Raw genomic sequence first — 13677 nt, 5'->3', positions numbered from 1 at the left:
ATCACGTGATGCCCCGGAGGTTCCCATAGAAACGCTTTTCTGCGGTCCAGTCTTGCCCCGGTCTTGGGTTTGGAGGCTATGGGCACCGCGGCCCGGTGGCTAGGGCTTCTGCCGTCGCCGCCGTCCGTGCCAGCGGCCTTTGTCCGGGGTGCCGTGTAAGGTCCGGCTGTCCGGACTCGAGCGTGGGCTGGAATGGACTGGCTGCAGGACCTCTGCAGTCGACAGGAGTATGAGGCGGAGTGATGCACGCCCCGGCGCCCCTCACTGTGGTCGCGATACAAGACGTCGCTTCGGACCGGGCGCTGCCTGGAGCTGCGTCCCCGAGTGGACGGCCCCTTTCCCGGGCTTGGAACCGCACCGCGAGCTCAGCAGGAGGTCCCCAAGGACGGAGTCGAAAGGTCAAATCTTACTTGTCCGTGCTGAGTGACAGCATCGCGACCGGACCTGCAGAATCTGAACTCGGTAGCCTCTCATCCTGAGGGAGGGAAAGATGTCTGGGCCGGGGCACGGGTCATGAAATTTGGGCAAACTTGTAGCATTTTGTAGGCATCGGCCATTCACATCTTAAAATAAGTAGTTATTTGGAGCAAGAATGCTGGAAAAGGGTGGGCGAGTTAGGCTCTCCAGTGCTGAGGGAAATCAACACGTGCAAGGATTAATAGAAACTAGACTTTCAAGATTGATGTTTGTGGCTTAAGATTCCTGAGTCCGTTAAGGCAGCTTTCTGTTATATTCCACATCCCCATTTCTGAGAGCAGAACTCTTGGGGAGGCAGAGGCAGTAAGATTAAAGAAATGATAGTTGTGCTCTATTATACAGTAGTACAAATATTTGCAGAATAAAATTAGACACTTGACTGGACTCTGTGTGGGTGCAGATCAACCTGGTTCCACATACAGCAGAATGCTGGATGTCTTCTTGTTGAATTATCCCATCCCTCGTTTCCTATGCTGCATTGAAAAGAGCACTGGGATTAGAATCAGAATACCGTGGCTTGATGGCTTGAGTCTCGACTCTTCCATTTATAATCTGTGTGTTTGAGGCATGTTGCTTAAAATCCGGAGCCTCGGATTCCTTATTGCTAAAATGGGGCTAATGTGTTCTTCACAAGAGTGCTCCCAGAATTAATTGCCGGGAAATGTTTCAAGACTCTAAAATTCTGTATACATGTAGAATGCATCATTGGCTTTGTAGCATTAGCTTCAAGTTACCTAATGTTAGCTCTCGTTTTATCTTGCCCACAGAAGAGCTTCCAAGACTCTGAAGGGTGGTGACTAATTTTTCTTATATATCGTCCTTCCATATGTAATCAGATTAGATATGAAGAAGGAACTCAGTACATGCTTGATGACTGAATAAAATGTGAAAGTTTGAGAGTCACACAGAATAGGGAATCAGTTAAAAGAGGAAATCTCAAAAGCAAATATTTGTTGAATATATACCTATGCACCCATGTACATATATGTGTATGTATGCATATGTAGAGAGAGCACTTCAAGTAAGTGGGATGCATTCCTTTTCCTTGGGAAGAAGGAATGTGGCACCCCCCCAGAATATCAATTTGTTCATAAAAGTGACATTTCCTTAAATTAACATTCACATTATGAGCTAGTAAAAACTCTCCTATTTTAAGACAGCAAAGAAAAAATTTCTACCTGCCAGCAATATTTATTTTAAAAAGTCCTATACCAAGCTATAAGTTTATTATGATGATAGCATTATGTAACTTAGAATAAAGATTTTTCTTAATTTTTTTCTGTTTCAGTGTTTTTACTAACTTTTGTAGAAAGCTGTGCAGCATACTCTTTTAGATGTTAAAACTTTTTTTGTTCTTTTAAATTGAGATTTTTCTTTGAAGAGAAAATTAAACATTAGATACACTATTGAGTGCAAATGGAAAAACAAGGATTTAAAAGCTAACACAGCCCTCCCCTTACAGTTCTATTCTTTTGTATTGTCTTACTTAGGTAATTTTTTGTTCTCTTATTTTAGAACTGAGGAAGACTCCTGGGGTAGAAGTCAACTTAATGGAACAGTGAGGAATAAAAAAATCAGTTGCTCAAGGGTGTAATTATCTTGATTGCTCAGAATTTTGGCCCATATGTTGAATGTGTTAAATGAGAAAAAAAATTTTTTTTGGTCTTTTCGAAATGGTCTCCCTGTAGCCCCAGATGGCCTGGAACTCACTATGTAGACCAGGCTGGCCTCGAACTCACAAAGATCCGCTTGCCTAATGACTTGATGAATTTGATTCATTTATGTTTTGCTTATGTGACATCAGATCTGTATTTTCTGTTTGTTTGGAGACAGGGTTTCTCTGTAGCCCCAGCTGGCCTAGAACTTATGTAGACCAGGCTGGCCTTGATCTCATAGAGCTCTGCCTGTCTCTGCCTCCCAAGTGCTGAGATTAAAGGTGTGTGCCAACACACTCAGCTCAGATCTGTATTTAAAAAAATACATGTATTTATCGTGTGTGTGTGTGTGTGTGTGTGTGTGTGTGTGTTGTATGTGTGCCTGCCACAATGAGTGTACGTAGGTCAGAGGACAACTTGTAGGACTTGGCTCACTTCTTCCACCACATGGCATTGAGGGATTGAACTTGGGACCTCAGGCTTGGTAGCAAGTGTCTTTGCCCACTTAGCCATCTTGCCAGCCCCAGATATTTTAAGTAAGATCATACCATAGTTTGTTTGTATTTTCATTATGCAGTTTTGATATTAGGGTTAATCTATCCTTTAAGATGAATGTAGAAGACTTCCAGATCTTTTCCATGCTCTGGAGTAGTTTGAATGATAGAAATTGTTGTGCAGTTTGCTCTTTGGAAGATGCAGAATGTGCCTGTAAAGTGATCTGGGCTTGTTGACACTTTTAGAAGTAGATCTTTGCTTATCTTTTTCTAACTTATATGACTATTTGTTTGCTTGGTTTTCTTTCTCGATCAATATTAGAATTTATGTTTTATTAGAATATCTCATGTAGATTTGTTAGCAAGAAACTTCCCAAAATATTTTTCTTATAATTATTTTAATGTCTTCTGTGACCGTGGACATTTTGCTTTTTCATTGTTAGTATTAACTATGGAAACAAAATATTAAAATGAACCTTTTTCTCCTTCAATCTGATTATAACAAATACTAGTATTTTTGTTACAGAAAATAAATCCCAGGTGGAGAAGATAGCTCAGTCAGTAAAGTGCTTGCCTTGCAAGCAAGAGGACATGAGTTCAGTTCCCAGAACCCACGTAAAAGCATTGAGTGTGGTGGCACTCACTTGTAATCCCAGTGCTGGGAAGGCAGAGACAGGAGGATTCCTGGGCCTTGCTGGTTAGCCAGCCTGGACTATTTGGTGAGCTCCAGGCTAACGAGAAAGCCTTTCTCAAAAGAGGTGGATGACATTTCTAAGGATGATACTCAAAGTCATCCTCTGATCTGTGTATATAAGCCCACCTGCACACACATGTGCATGCATACACATACTCACATAAGCAATAATAATTGAAAAAGAAATCCAAGACTCATAATTAAATTTTTTTTTGGAGACAGGGTTTCCCTGTAGCCCCAGCTAGCCTGGAACTCTTTATGTAGACCAGGCTGGCCAAGATCTCACAGAGATCTGCCCACCTCTGCCTCCTGAGTGCTGGGATTAAAGGTGTGCGCCACCACACCTGCCCCACAGTTTGTACTTTCAGTCATGCTCTACTTCCAGCAAGTTTCCCCTCAGTATTCCCAACTATAATGCTTACCTTCTTATTAAAAAAGTAAAACCAGCCGGGCATGGCGGTGTGCCTCTTTAATCCCAGCACTTGGGAGGCAGAGGCAGGTGTATTTCTGTAAGAATGAGGCCAGCCTGGACTACATAGCAAGTTTCAGGCCAGCTGGGGCTACAGGGAGACCTTGTCTCAACAAAAGTAAAAACAAAACCAAATAAAACACAAATCAAAATCTTTGAAAAAAAAAGAATTAAAAAAAAAATGGACAGAGCCTGTGGAATGAAACCTGAGATTGACCTCTGGTTTTCATCTGCATGTGTACACATGTGTGTGAACAGCTCCCCCCCCATGTACTTAAACACAGACATACACACAATTTGCCATCTTAACTCTTTTGAAATGTACAATTATTTGGTATTAAGCACATTTGCAATGTTGTACAATAGTCCCCACCATCCATTGTTTTATAAAACTGAACCTATGGACCTATTAAATAACTCGCTACCTCCCCCTCTCTCCAGCACCTGGCAGCTATCACTATACTTCCTCTATCAACTTGAATTCTTTAAGTATGTCAGATCAATGAACTTAGGCAGTATTTGTTTTTTTGTGACTCTTTACTTCACTTAGTATAATGTCCTTAAGTACATTCACATATGGTATGTATCAAAAATCTCTTTTCTTCTAAGACTGAATGACATTCTATTTTATGTAACAAACATTACAGGTTGTTTATCCATTTGTATGTCAAGGAACAATTTCTTGATTTATTTACTTCTAGCTTTTGGGTGTTTTGAGTCATGTAATTTTACTGTAAATATGGGTGGACAAGGGGCTGGAGAGATAATCTGTTCAGCAGTTAAGAGCACTATCTGCTGTTGCAGAGGACTTGGGTTCAAGTCCCAGCATCCACATGGTGGCTAACAACCATCTATAACTCCAGGGGCTCTAATGCCCTCTTCTGACCTCTGCAGGCATTGCATGACATGGGTGCACGTACCTACATGCAGACAATACACTCATACAGATAGAAAATAAAAATAATAAAACATTTAAAAAATGGGTGGACAAATATGTCTTAAGTCTTTACTTTCAGTTCTTTGGGGTATATACCCAGAAGTGGAATTGGGCATATATTATATAAGTCTTTTAATTTTTTTAAAGGAAACAAGTGCTCTTAATTTTAACAAATTTTAAATAAAATGAAACAACTCCTATTTGGTGCATCACTAAGAGCCAGATAATCCCAGGATTTATGTTTGGTATATGGGTCTGAGTTAAGGGGAATGGGAGTGAGTTAAAGGCCAAAGCTCTGGCCTCTCGAACTTCCTTAAATTTCCCAGTCAAGATCACACAGCCCGCCTGGCTTCCTTAGTACTCCTTATTTCCTGAAAGATGCCCGCTAGTGGTGTGGGTTGAACAGATTACTGAAACATCACAGGAAGGTGCTAAATGGATATTAGATTTTCCAGATGTTGAATATTATTATTTCAAGAAGCCTTGACACATAATGATAAATAACATGGGTTCTGGGGGCTGGAGAGATGGCTCAGTGGTTAAGAGCACTGACCGCTCTTGCAGAGGACCTGGGTTCAACTCCCAGCACCCATATGGTGGCTAACAACTGTCCGTAACTCCAGTTCCAGGGGATCTGATGCCCTCTTCTGACCTCTGAAGGCATTGCACAGCACGGGTGCACTTACATGCATGCAAGCAGTACACTCATACACATAAAATAAAAATAATAAAATATTGAACCCCCCCATAGATTATGGAGCCAGACCTGGGTTTGACAGCTCAGCCTTTACAGGTTCTCTGTGGCACAATCTCCTTATTTGTAAAATAGGCATTATAATAACCTGCCTCATAGGGTTGTTGGAGGAATTGAATGAATCAATATGTATGTGCTTAAAAATACCCAATGCACAGCTCTTACTAAATGTTGGATAGTAACGGTATTAATTAATGTGAGTTGCCATGTGGCTTTTCTTAGAGCTTTGCAAATGAGATGAATAAAATTATATTCAGTGAGTTGAGCTTTTGGGATTCTATATACCATGAGCCAAAAAACGTATGTAGCAGAAATTAAAAGAAATGGGATTTACTCTTAGGTCAGCAAGAATACACTGTAACTTGAGGAAACATTAAAAATCAAGAAATCTGGGGTGGTGCTTCATGCCTGTAATCCTACATTCAGGAAGCTGAGGGAGGGAGATTAGAGTTTGAGGCCAATCTGGGCTACACATGGGTACTAGGCCAGCTTGGGCTACAGAGCAAGACGCAACCTCAAACAACATCAACAACAAAAATCAATATGCTAGATATATCAGGAATTGGTTATAGAGTTTGCATTGTCTCTTATAGCCCATGTCTATGCAAACACTTCAGGAGACAAATGTCCTTATACATACCTCATTCTTTCTTTTTTTAAAAAAATATTTTACTGGCCTGGTGTGGTGGCACACACCTTTAATCCCAGCACTCGGGAGGCAGAGGCAGGCAGATCTTGGTGAGTTCAAGGCCAGCCTAGTCTACATAGTGAGTTCCAGGACAGCTGGGGCTACAGGGGGACCTTGTCTCAAAAAGACCAAATTTTTTTTTATTCTTTTCATTTCATGTGTATGAGTGTATTGCCTACATGTATGTGAGTGCACCCGTGTTGTGCAATGCCGCTGAGGTCAGAAGAGGCTTCGGATTCCCCTGGAACTGGAGTTAAGGATGGTTAATAGCCACCGTGTGGGTGCTGTGAATCGAACCCGGGTCCTCTTCAAGAGCAGTCAGTGCTCTTAACCACTGAGCCATCTCTCCAGCCTCATATCTCATTATTTCATTCCAAGTGACAGATCTCTCTGTCCTCTACAAGTGCAGAATCTGATAGTACAAACATTTGAATCACATGGTGAGCTCCTCAAATTCACAAAGTAACCTTCTGATTATAGTTTGGTTTATCATGTAGCTTATATGAGTGGGAAGATTGTATAGGCTGAATGATTTTGAATTTTAGTTTGCATATCCAGTTGTAAATCTCACTGGAAATCAGTTCATTAGCTTTCCATTTCTACATGCCAGTCTTGGGAACTCTGTAAATCTGTCTACCCCTGACCAATAAATCCATTCTTTTTGTATTGACTATGTAGAGAATAGGGCCTACCAAGCTGAGAGTCAAACTCTAAACCTGAGTTGGCTCATCAAAGTAGTGCCCTCTCCCATCACCTTCACTGGTTTCTTGGGTTAAACCTCATGCCCTTTTCCAGCTCTGTATCACCATCTGCTTTGTTGACTTCTGCTTTATTTGTAATTTCCATTTGTGTGGTGCCAGTTTGCTGAACAGGGTCAGAGCATCTCTCTCTCTCTCTCTCTCTCTCCTCTCTCTGTCTCTCTCTCTCTCTCCCTCTCTCTCCCTCTCTCTCCCTCTCTCTCCCTCTCCCTCCCTCCCTCCCTCCCTCCCCTCCCGGGCCAGCCAGACATGACCAAGAATCCACTGTACATTGAAAAGTTTCCTTGGAAAAGACTCCTTGGAAGAGTTTCTTTGCTGTATGCTTCTTATAGCAGGTAGAACTCAAAGGTACATTAATGACGAGCTAGCTTTGGAGTGGGGGTGTAGCTCAGTTGGGAGAATGCTTGCCCAGCATGCACAAAGCCCTAGGTTTAATACCCAGTACCTCATAAACTGAGTGCGATGGTACATGCCCTAATTCCAACACTTGAGGATTGGAGGCAGGAGGCTCAGGAGTTCAAGATCATCCTTGCTCTTACCTCTGCTTTTACAGATAAGGAAAGATTAGATGACTTTTTTTTCAAGGTCTTACTATGTAGCTCATATGTGGTTAAGACCATATATCTTTACACTGCCTTAATGATGTCTTTTCTGACTTTACTGCATTGGCTTGAACTTATGACCTGTCAGTAACGTTCTTTTTTTCTAGCTTCTGGCCTATCTAATCAGTGTAAAAATTAATGATCAGGGGCACTTCTCTTTCCTGAGTTCTGTCAACATTTCCTCTCTGGTTATATACCATTGAAACCCAAGTTCATACTTGAAATCCAAATCATTGATTTCAAACTGTGGATGTTTTGTAACATGGTTGATGCTGTGGTGTACTTGACCACTTTTCAAGACTGGTTTTATAGCAATAAGTTTTAAAACATTTTGGGGGAGGTGCTAGGGATCAAACCCAGGGCCTCATGCATGCTCAGCAGGTACTCCACCATCCAGTTACATTCTCAGCCCCTGGGTCTATTTTATCAGAAATGCCACATTTTTTATGTTGATGCCTTTTTTCAAACATAGCATCCCAATTTGTGGACATATGATTTCATAATTTAATAGTGAACTTAACATACCTTTAAGATAACTACCACAGTATACCCAACGATAAGATTACATTCTATTAATTGATGAAAATCTGAATATTACCAACAGAAATTTCTTCTAAAAATATATTCATGTTTATTTTAATCACAATAGGTTTCCTATTTCTAAGACTTTTTCCTTTCTCATCTCCTCCTCCTTCCTCTTGGAGTATTATGTGATTTAATGTGATAGCATACTATTTTGTTAGGTTAGCATGACTTTATATGGAGATTTTATGGTCAGCTTTGATATAGGTATATATATATATTATAATATGAAAAGTTTAATAGCAGTTTGCACACAAATGCACATTTTTCTGTATCTTTAAATATTCCTAAGAAGGAAGTAAGGCAGCAAATGTGAATTACACATAAGCAAAGTAGTTTTAAGTGACTCAGAGGGTTTGTCAAGGAGCACTTCTTAAAACAAGTCTGCTTTGGCTGGGCATGGTGGCACACTCCTTTAGTCCCAGCACTTGGGAGGCAGAGGCAGGTGAATCTTTGTGAGTTCAAGGCCAGCCTGGTCTACATAGTGAGTTCAGGTCAGCTGGGACTACAAGGAGACCCTGTCTCAAAAAGACAAAAAACAAAACAAAACAAAAGAAACCAACCAACCAAACAAACAAAAACAAGTCTGCTTTGAACAAGAATTTGAAAAGTTAAAGTATATATTGGTGAAGAGGAAGGGGTCAGAAAAAGAAAGCAAATATACATAGGTTCTGCATTGGAGAGCTATATTAGAAGAGGGAAAATAGGAGCTGATAAAAATAAAGCTGTCCCTTGAAAGGTGGTTAAAAAGACACCTGCCCAGAGTGGATAAGGGATAAGGGATGGTGGGAAGTAGTGATTGGTGAATTAATTGAGATGGAGAGTCAGCTTTGCTACTCACGTTTTGTGTGGGTATTGTACTGTGTGGCTCAGAAGAGAGAGGAAGTGTGGTGCGGGGAGGGGAAGGAAAAGGAGAGGGGAAGGGGGAGGGAAAAGGGAAGAGATGAGTGGAGGAGGAAGAGGAGGAGGAGGAGGCGGAAGAAGAGGAGGAGGAGGATGAGGATGAGGAGGAGGAGGAGGAGGAGGAGGAGGAGGAGGAGGAGAAGAAGAGAGACTGAGTGTCCTGTAGGAAATTGTAATCTTGCTGATGAAATGAGGGAATAAAAATCCTTGGAATCCAGTAGGAGTAGCATGGAGTTTGTGTGGTTGATGCCTTTGGAGGGTCTCACATACTGTCCTGCCTCTTATGATCTGCTCGGGAGGGAGGGTTCTGAGTTGGAAAGATCAAACTGAGTCACTGACTAGGTTTCAGAAATGAGTTTTTGTAGCTATATGCAATCAATTTGTAGAAGAGCTTTTACCCACACAAAACTATTTTGAATCACTTTAGAAAAAAATGAGCTGCCAAAAAAATCTTCTGACCACAGTCAACTATTAGTGGAAAATCATTTATTTACTCTTGAGACAGTGCTTAATGTCAGTAACGTCAGGTGTTTTCTAATTTTACAGTATATATTTTGAAAAGGTTTCTAAATTTTATTTTTATTAGTTTTCTTTTTGTATGTGTGTATGTGTGTATGTATCTGTGTGAGTGAATGCCACATATGTACAGGTACCTGCAGAGACCAGAAGATGGTGTTGGATTCTCTGGATCTTGGGTTACAGGTGACTATAGCTGCCCATTGTGTATACTGGGAACTGAATTTGGGTCCTCTGGAAGGGCAGAAGTGCTTCGCTATCTCTCCAGCCCCTTACAGAATATTTTTATGCTGAAACCAGTTTTGGAAGCTATTTAGTCCATTGGCTTTTTTTGTGTGTGGAAAGATGGTATGGGTAAGCTAGAGTAGTGACACTCCCTTTATGTCTTAAAACATTTATTTTGTTATCACTTTTAAAGTTAGAGGGGGGTGGTGGTGGGTAGGAAAAACCAAGGTGTTCATATTAACATTTTGGATTCTGTTAAAAAAATAGTGCAGCTTTATAGTAGTTGATATGGTAAACCACCAGCTTTTGCCCTTATTACATCAGTTTATCTCCATCTTAGCTCTACAGACAGAATTTCTAGAGTTTTCATTGCCTGTCTATTAAATCCTCTGGCAAATGTTTGCTTTCATGCATTGATAAAATCATTTACTTTGTCCATTTCTTCTTGTTCTTTTTGTCTGCCTCTTTGCTGCTTGCAGACCTCTCTGTGGTTTCCACTGTCTCCACTGGCCTGCCCATGGGAGGTTTTCCAAGCTCCTTTGTTTTATATGATGACAGTTGAGGCATATTGAGGTGCCTTACCACATTCCTGGGTTTATATGGATTCTGATCCACATGGAGTAGTGGTAGATGTCTGTAAGGCATCAGCGCAAAAACAACAGGCGTGCTGGGGTCTGGAGTCAGGTTGGCTTGTAGTTGTCCACTTGTCCCTTGAGAAGACTGTCCAGGAACAGTGTTGTTTGAGGGGTAGTTCTCAAACGCTGCCTGAGTGTCTATGCTCTGTTTCTCTTTTGGCTGAGTCTGAAGAGCATCGATAAAGTAAGGCTTCACTCTTGTTATAGAGTTTATTTCGTAAGCATTGTACCTGTCAGTCAGTGCTCTCCCTGCTAAAACGGGCTGGAAAACAGTTGATCCCGAGACACCACTAACAAAGTTTTCAAGGATAGAATGCCAAATGCCACCACTTATTGGACTCAAGGTTACCTGGGGCTGTAAGCTGGCTAGGCTCCGCAGGGAATTGATGCTGGGTATGATAGAGTTGAGCAAAGAAAATACTAAGAGTGATGTCTGGGTACATCATCAGGAATTTGTAGATTTTGCTGATGCAGCAGTGGTTAGCCTCATTACAAGGGGAGTTGTTGGAGTACAGAGTGATGTGTCTAATGCTGCTGTTATTGGATATGGTTGAGTCAAGGTAACCATTAATCTCAAACAGCATTGATTCCAGGTGGGTGGGGCTCCCAGTGCAGTTGCTGGCATGGCCCTTTTGGACCAGGTTCCCAGAGGAAGCTTTTAGCTCATAAAATGTGAGGTGTTTTGTTTGAGGATAGGTTGCCATGGGAATCCAAAAATCTGTTGAAATTCTGTGTATGGAACTCTTGCTTCTTCACCTGTCCGAATATGGTAAGGACAGTTAGTACAGTCTAGAGAGAAGCTCAGCCAGTAATAAGGTTTGACTATTGTTCCACTGTGTGTTAGGTATTCCTCATACAACAGCTCCATTGCTAGCTTTATTATCTTCTAGCTGCAAACCTAAACAAGGAAGAGAAATCATGCATGAAACCACTTTAGGGGCAACTGAAGATAATAATTTATTAAGCCATACTTTTTTTAAGGAGCCTACATAATAACTATAGTAACATATTTGATTCTAAAAGTGATATGTATGAATAGATTACAAGGCTCAAGAGAGTCAGTTTTCTCTGTGAGGCTCTGGGAGATGTGGAAAAAACTAAAGGGAAATATGGAATACAATTTTACCTGCTTTATAGATTCCAAGTCTGTAGAGCAAATGGATTAACAGGGCCCCTTCTTCTTCTCCCCTCCCCCCTCCTCCTTTCCCACCCTCTATTTTTAAGACAGGGTCTCACTGTGTAGCCAAGGCTGCCCTACAACTCTTTGCTTCTGCTGGGATTAAAGGTGTACATCACCATACCAGGCAGGGGGTTTGCGTTTTGTTCATGATTTCTTCTTTTGGTTCTCTAATGTGATAGTGGCTGATACATGCTAAGCAGGCTTTGCATGTGCTTGTATTTAAAAAGAGCTGTTTCTTAAAACCATTGGCAATAATTTGGGGTGTTATCTTTTTCAGAGCTGGATCATAGAGTCAGTTTTGATTACTGTTAGGAGTCTTCTAGAAGTGTCATTTGTGTATTGTTTGACTTGCAGGCACACCCCTTCACTCACATCTGAGAGGTTTTTTTCAAGTTGGTGGCCTTGTTAGAGGATATTTGAAAAACTATTATAATGGAAACCAAATATTGGTTGTTTAGAATATTACAAATCAATAGTTTCTGGGATGTTCAGTCTTAAATGTTGAGATCTTTAATGATTTTTGTTTAAAAAATATTTCTTGCCAGGCATGGTGGCGCATGCCTTTAATCCCAGCACTCAGGAGGCAGAGGCAGGCGGATCTCTGAGTTCGAGGCCAGCCTGCTCTCCATAGTGAATCTAGGACAGCTGGGGCTACAGGGAGACCCTGTCTCAAAAAAAGACCAAAAAAATATTTCTTATCATTTTTCCCAGACAACTATGTGGGACATTATAATTATTAAAAATATTTTAGACTAACTATTATATAACTGTCATGTGTTTCTTGTAAAAAGGGATTTTATGGCCAGGCGTGGTGGTGCACACCTTTAGTCCCAGCACTTGGGAGGCAGAGGCAGTTGGATCTCTGTAAGTTCAAGGCCAGCCTGATCTACATAGTGAGTTCCAGGCCAGCGGGGGCTACAGGGAGTCCCTGTCACAAAAAAACAAAAAAAGAAAAAAAAAAAAAAGGAATTTTATGTGTTGATGCATAAAGGAGAAAAACTCACAAGCAATTATATTACAATTTCTGATTACAGATCTCTGTCTATAGTCATGTACATATATATTTCACATATATGTTCTGAATAACATAAGCCTTGTTTTATACCCTTATTTTCACATGTATATTGTGAAATTAATTTTTACTGTATAACTAAACAGGTTATTGGCTTTTAAAAATATTAATGCTTTTATTTATTTTTATTTATTTATTTTTTTGGTCTTTTTGAGATAGGGTCTCCCTGTAGTTCCAGTTGCCTGGAACTCACTCTGTAGACCAGGCTGGCCTCAAACTCACAGAGGATCCACCTGCCTCTGCTTCCCGGGTTCTGGGGTTAAAGGGGTGCACCACCATGCCCAGCAAATGTTTTTATTTTGTTTGGTTTGGTTTTAAAAAAAATATTTATTTTTGTTTTATGTGTGTGAGTGTATTGCCTGCCTGTATGTAAGTGCACCTGTGTTGTGCAATGCCCACAGAGTTCAGAGGAGAGTGTCAGATCTCCTGGAACTGGAGTTATGGATGGTTGCTAGGTTATTAGCCATCATGTGGGTGTTGGGAATTGAACCCATGTCCTTTGCAAGAGCAGTCAGTGCTCTTAATCATTGAGCCATCTCTCCAGCCCCTTGGTTTGATTTTTAAAAATATTTTATTTATTATTTTTATATTTTTATGTGTATGCATGTATTGCCTGTATGTAGATAAGTGCACCCATGTCGTGCAATGCCCAAGGAGGACAGAAGAGGCTGTCGGATCCCCTGGAACTGGAGTTACAGACAGTTGTTAGCTGCCATGTGGGTGCTGGGATTCAAACCCAGGTCTTCTGCAAGAACATTGATTTGATTTTTTGAGACAGGCTCTCCCTGTAGCTCTGGCTGGCCTGGAACTTGCTATGTAGACCAGACTAACCTTCATCTCAATAGAGATCTGGCTGCCTCTGCCTCCCACATGCTGGGACTAAAGGTGTGTGCCATCATAATGGGCTGGAATATTAACATTTTGATGAATATTTTTTTTAAAGATAGACACTTAATTTTATTAAATTTTAATCTCTGAAAATGTCAGTGATAATTAGAAAATATTATTCTTTAACATTACAATCTGTCTCAAATGC

General features: G+C 40.8%; 2 protein-coding genes across 4 annotated transcripts in view; one reads left to right on the top strand and one right to left on the bottom strand.

Annotated features, from left to right (window-relative positions):
* Positions 1-22: 22 nt before the first annotated feature.
* Rgl1 (ral guanine nucleotide dissociation stimulator like 1) overlaps positions 23-13677 on the top strand; it is a 351061-nt gene continuing 337406 nt past the window's right edge. For 2 of the 3 annotated variants that reach the window (XM_008824291.3, XM_008824289.3), the window contains exon 1: positions 23-462. The gene's annotated coding sequence lies outside the window, so the exon portion shown is untranslated. The remainder of the gene's footprint in view (positions 463-13677) is intronic. The other variant, XM_029559234.1, reaches the window with a different exon arrangement.
* On the bottom strand, positions 10181-11296 carry Apobec4 (apolipoprotein B mRNA editing enzyme catalytic polypeptide like 4). The gene is given in 3 exon segments (XM_008824311.2): positions 10181-10766; positions 10768-11089; positions 11092-11296. Coding segments are annotated over 3 exon segments (1074 nt in total). The 5' UTR covers positions 11258-11296.

This window comes from Nannospalax galili, unplaced genomic scaffold, assembly GCF_000622305.1.
Source record: "Nannospalax galili isolate Female #2095 unplaced genomic scaffold, S.galili_v1.0 scaffold227, whole genome shotgun sequence".
Classification (NCBI taxonomy): domain Eukaryota; kingdom Metazoa; phylum Chordata; class Mammalia; order Rodentia; family Spalacidae; genus Nannospalax; species Nannospalax galili.
This window is presented reverse-complemented; position numbering and strand designations above follow the sequence as displayed.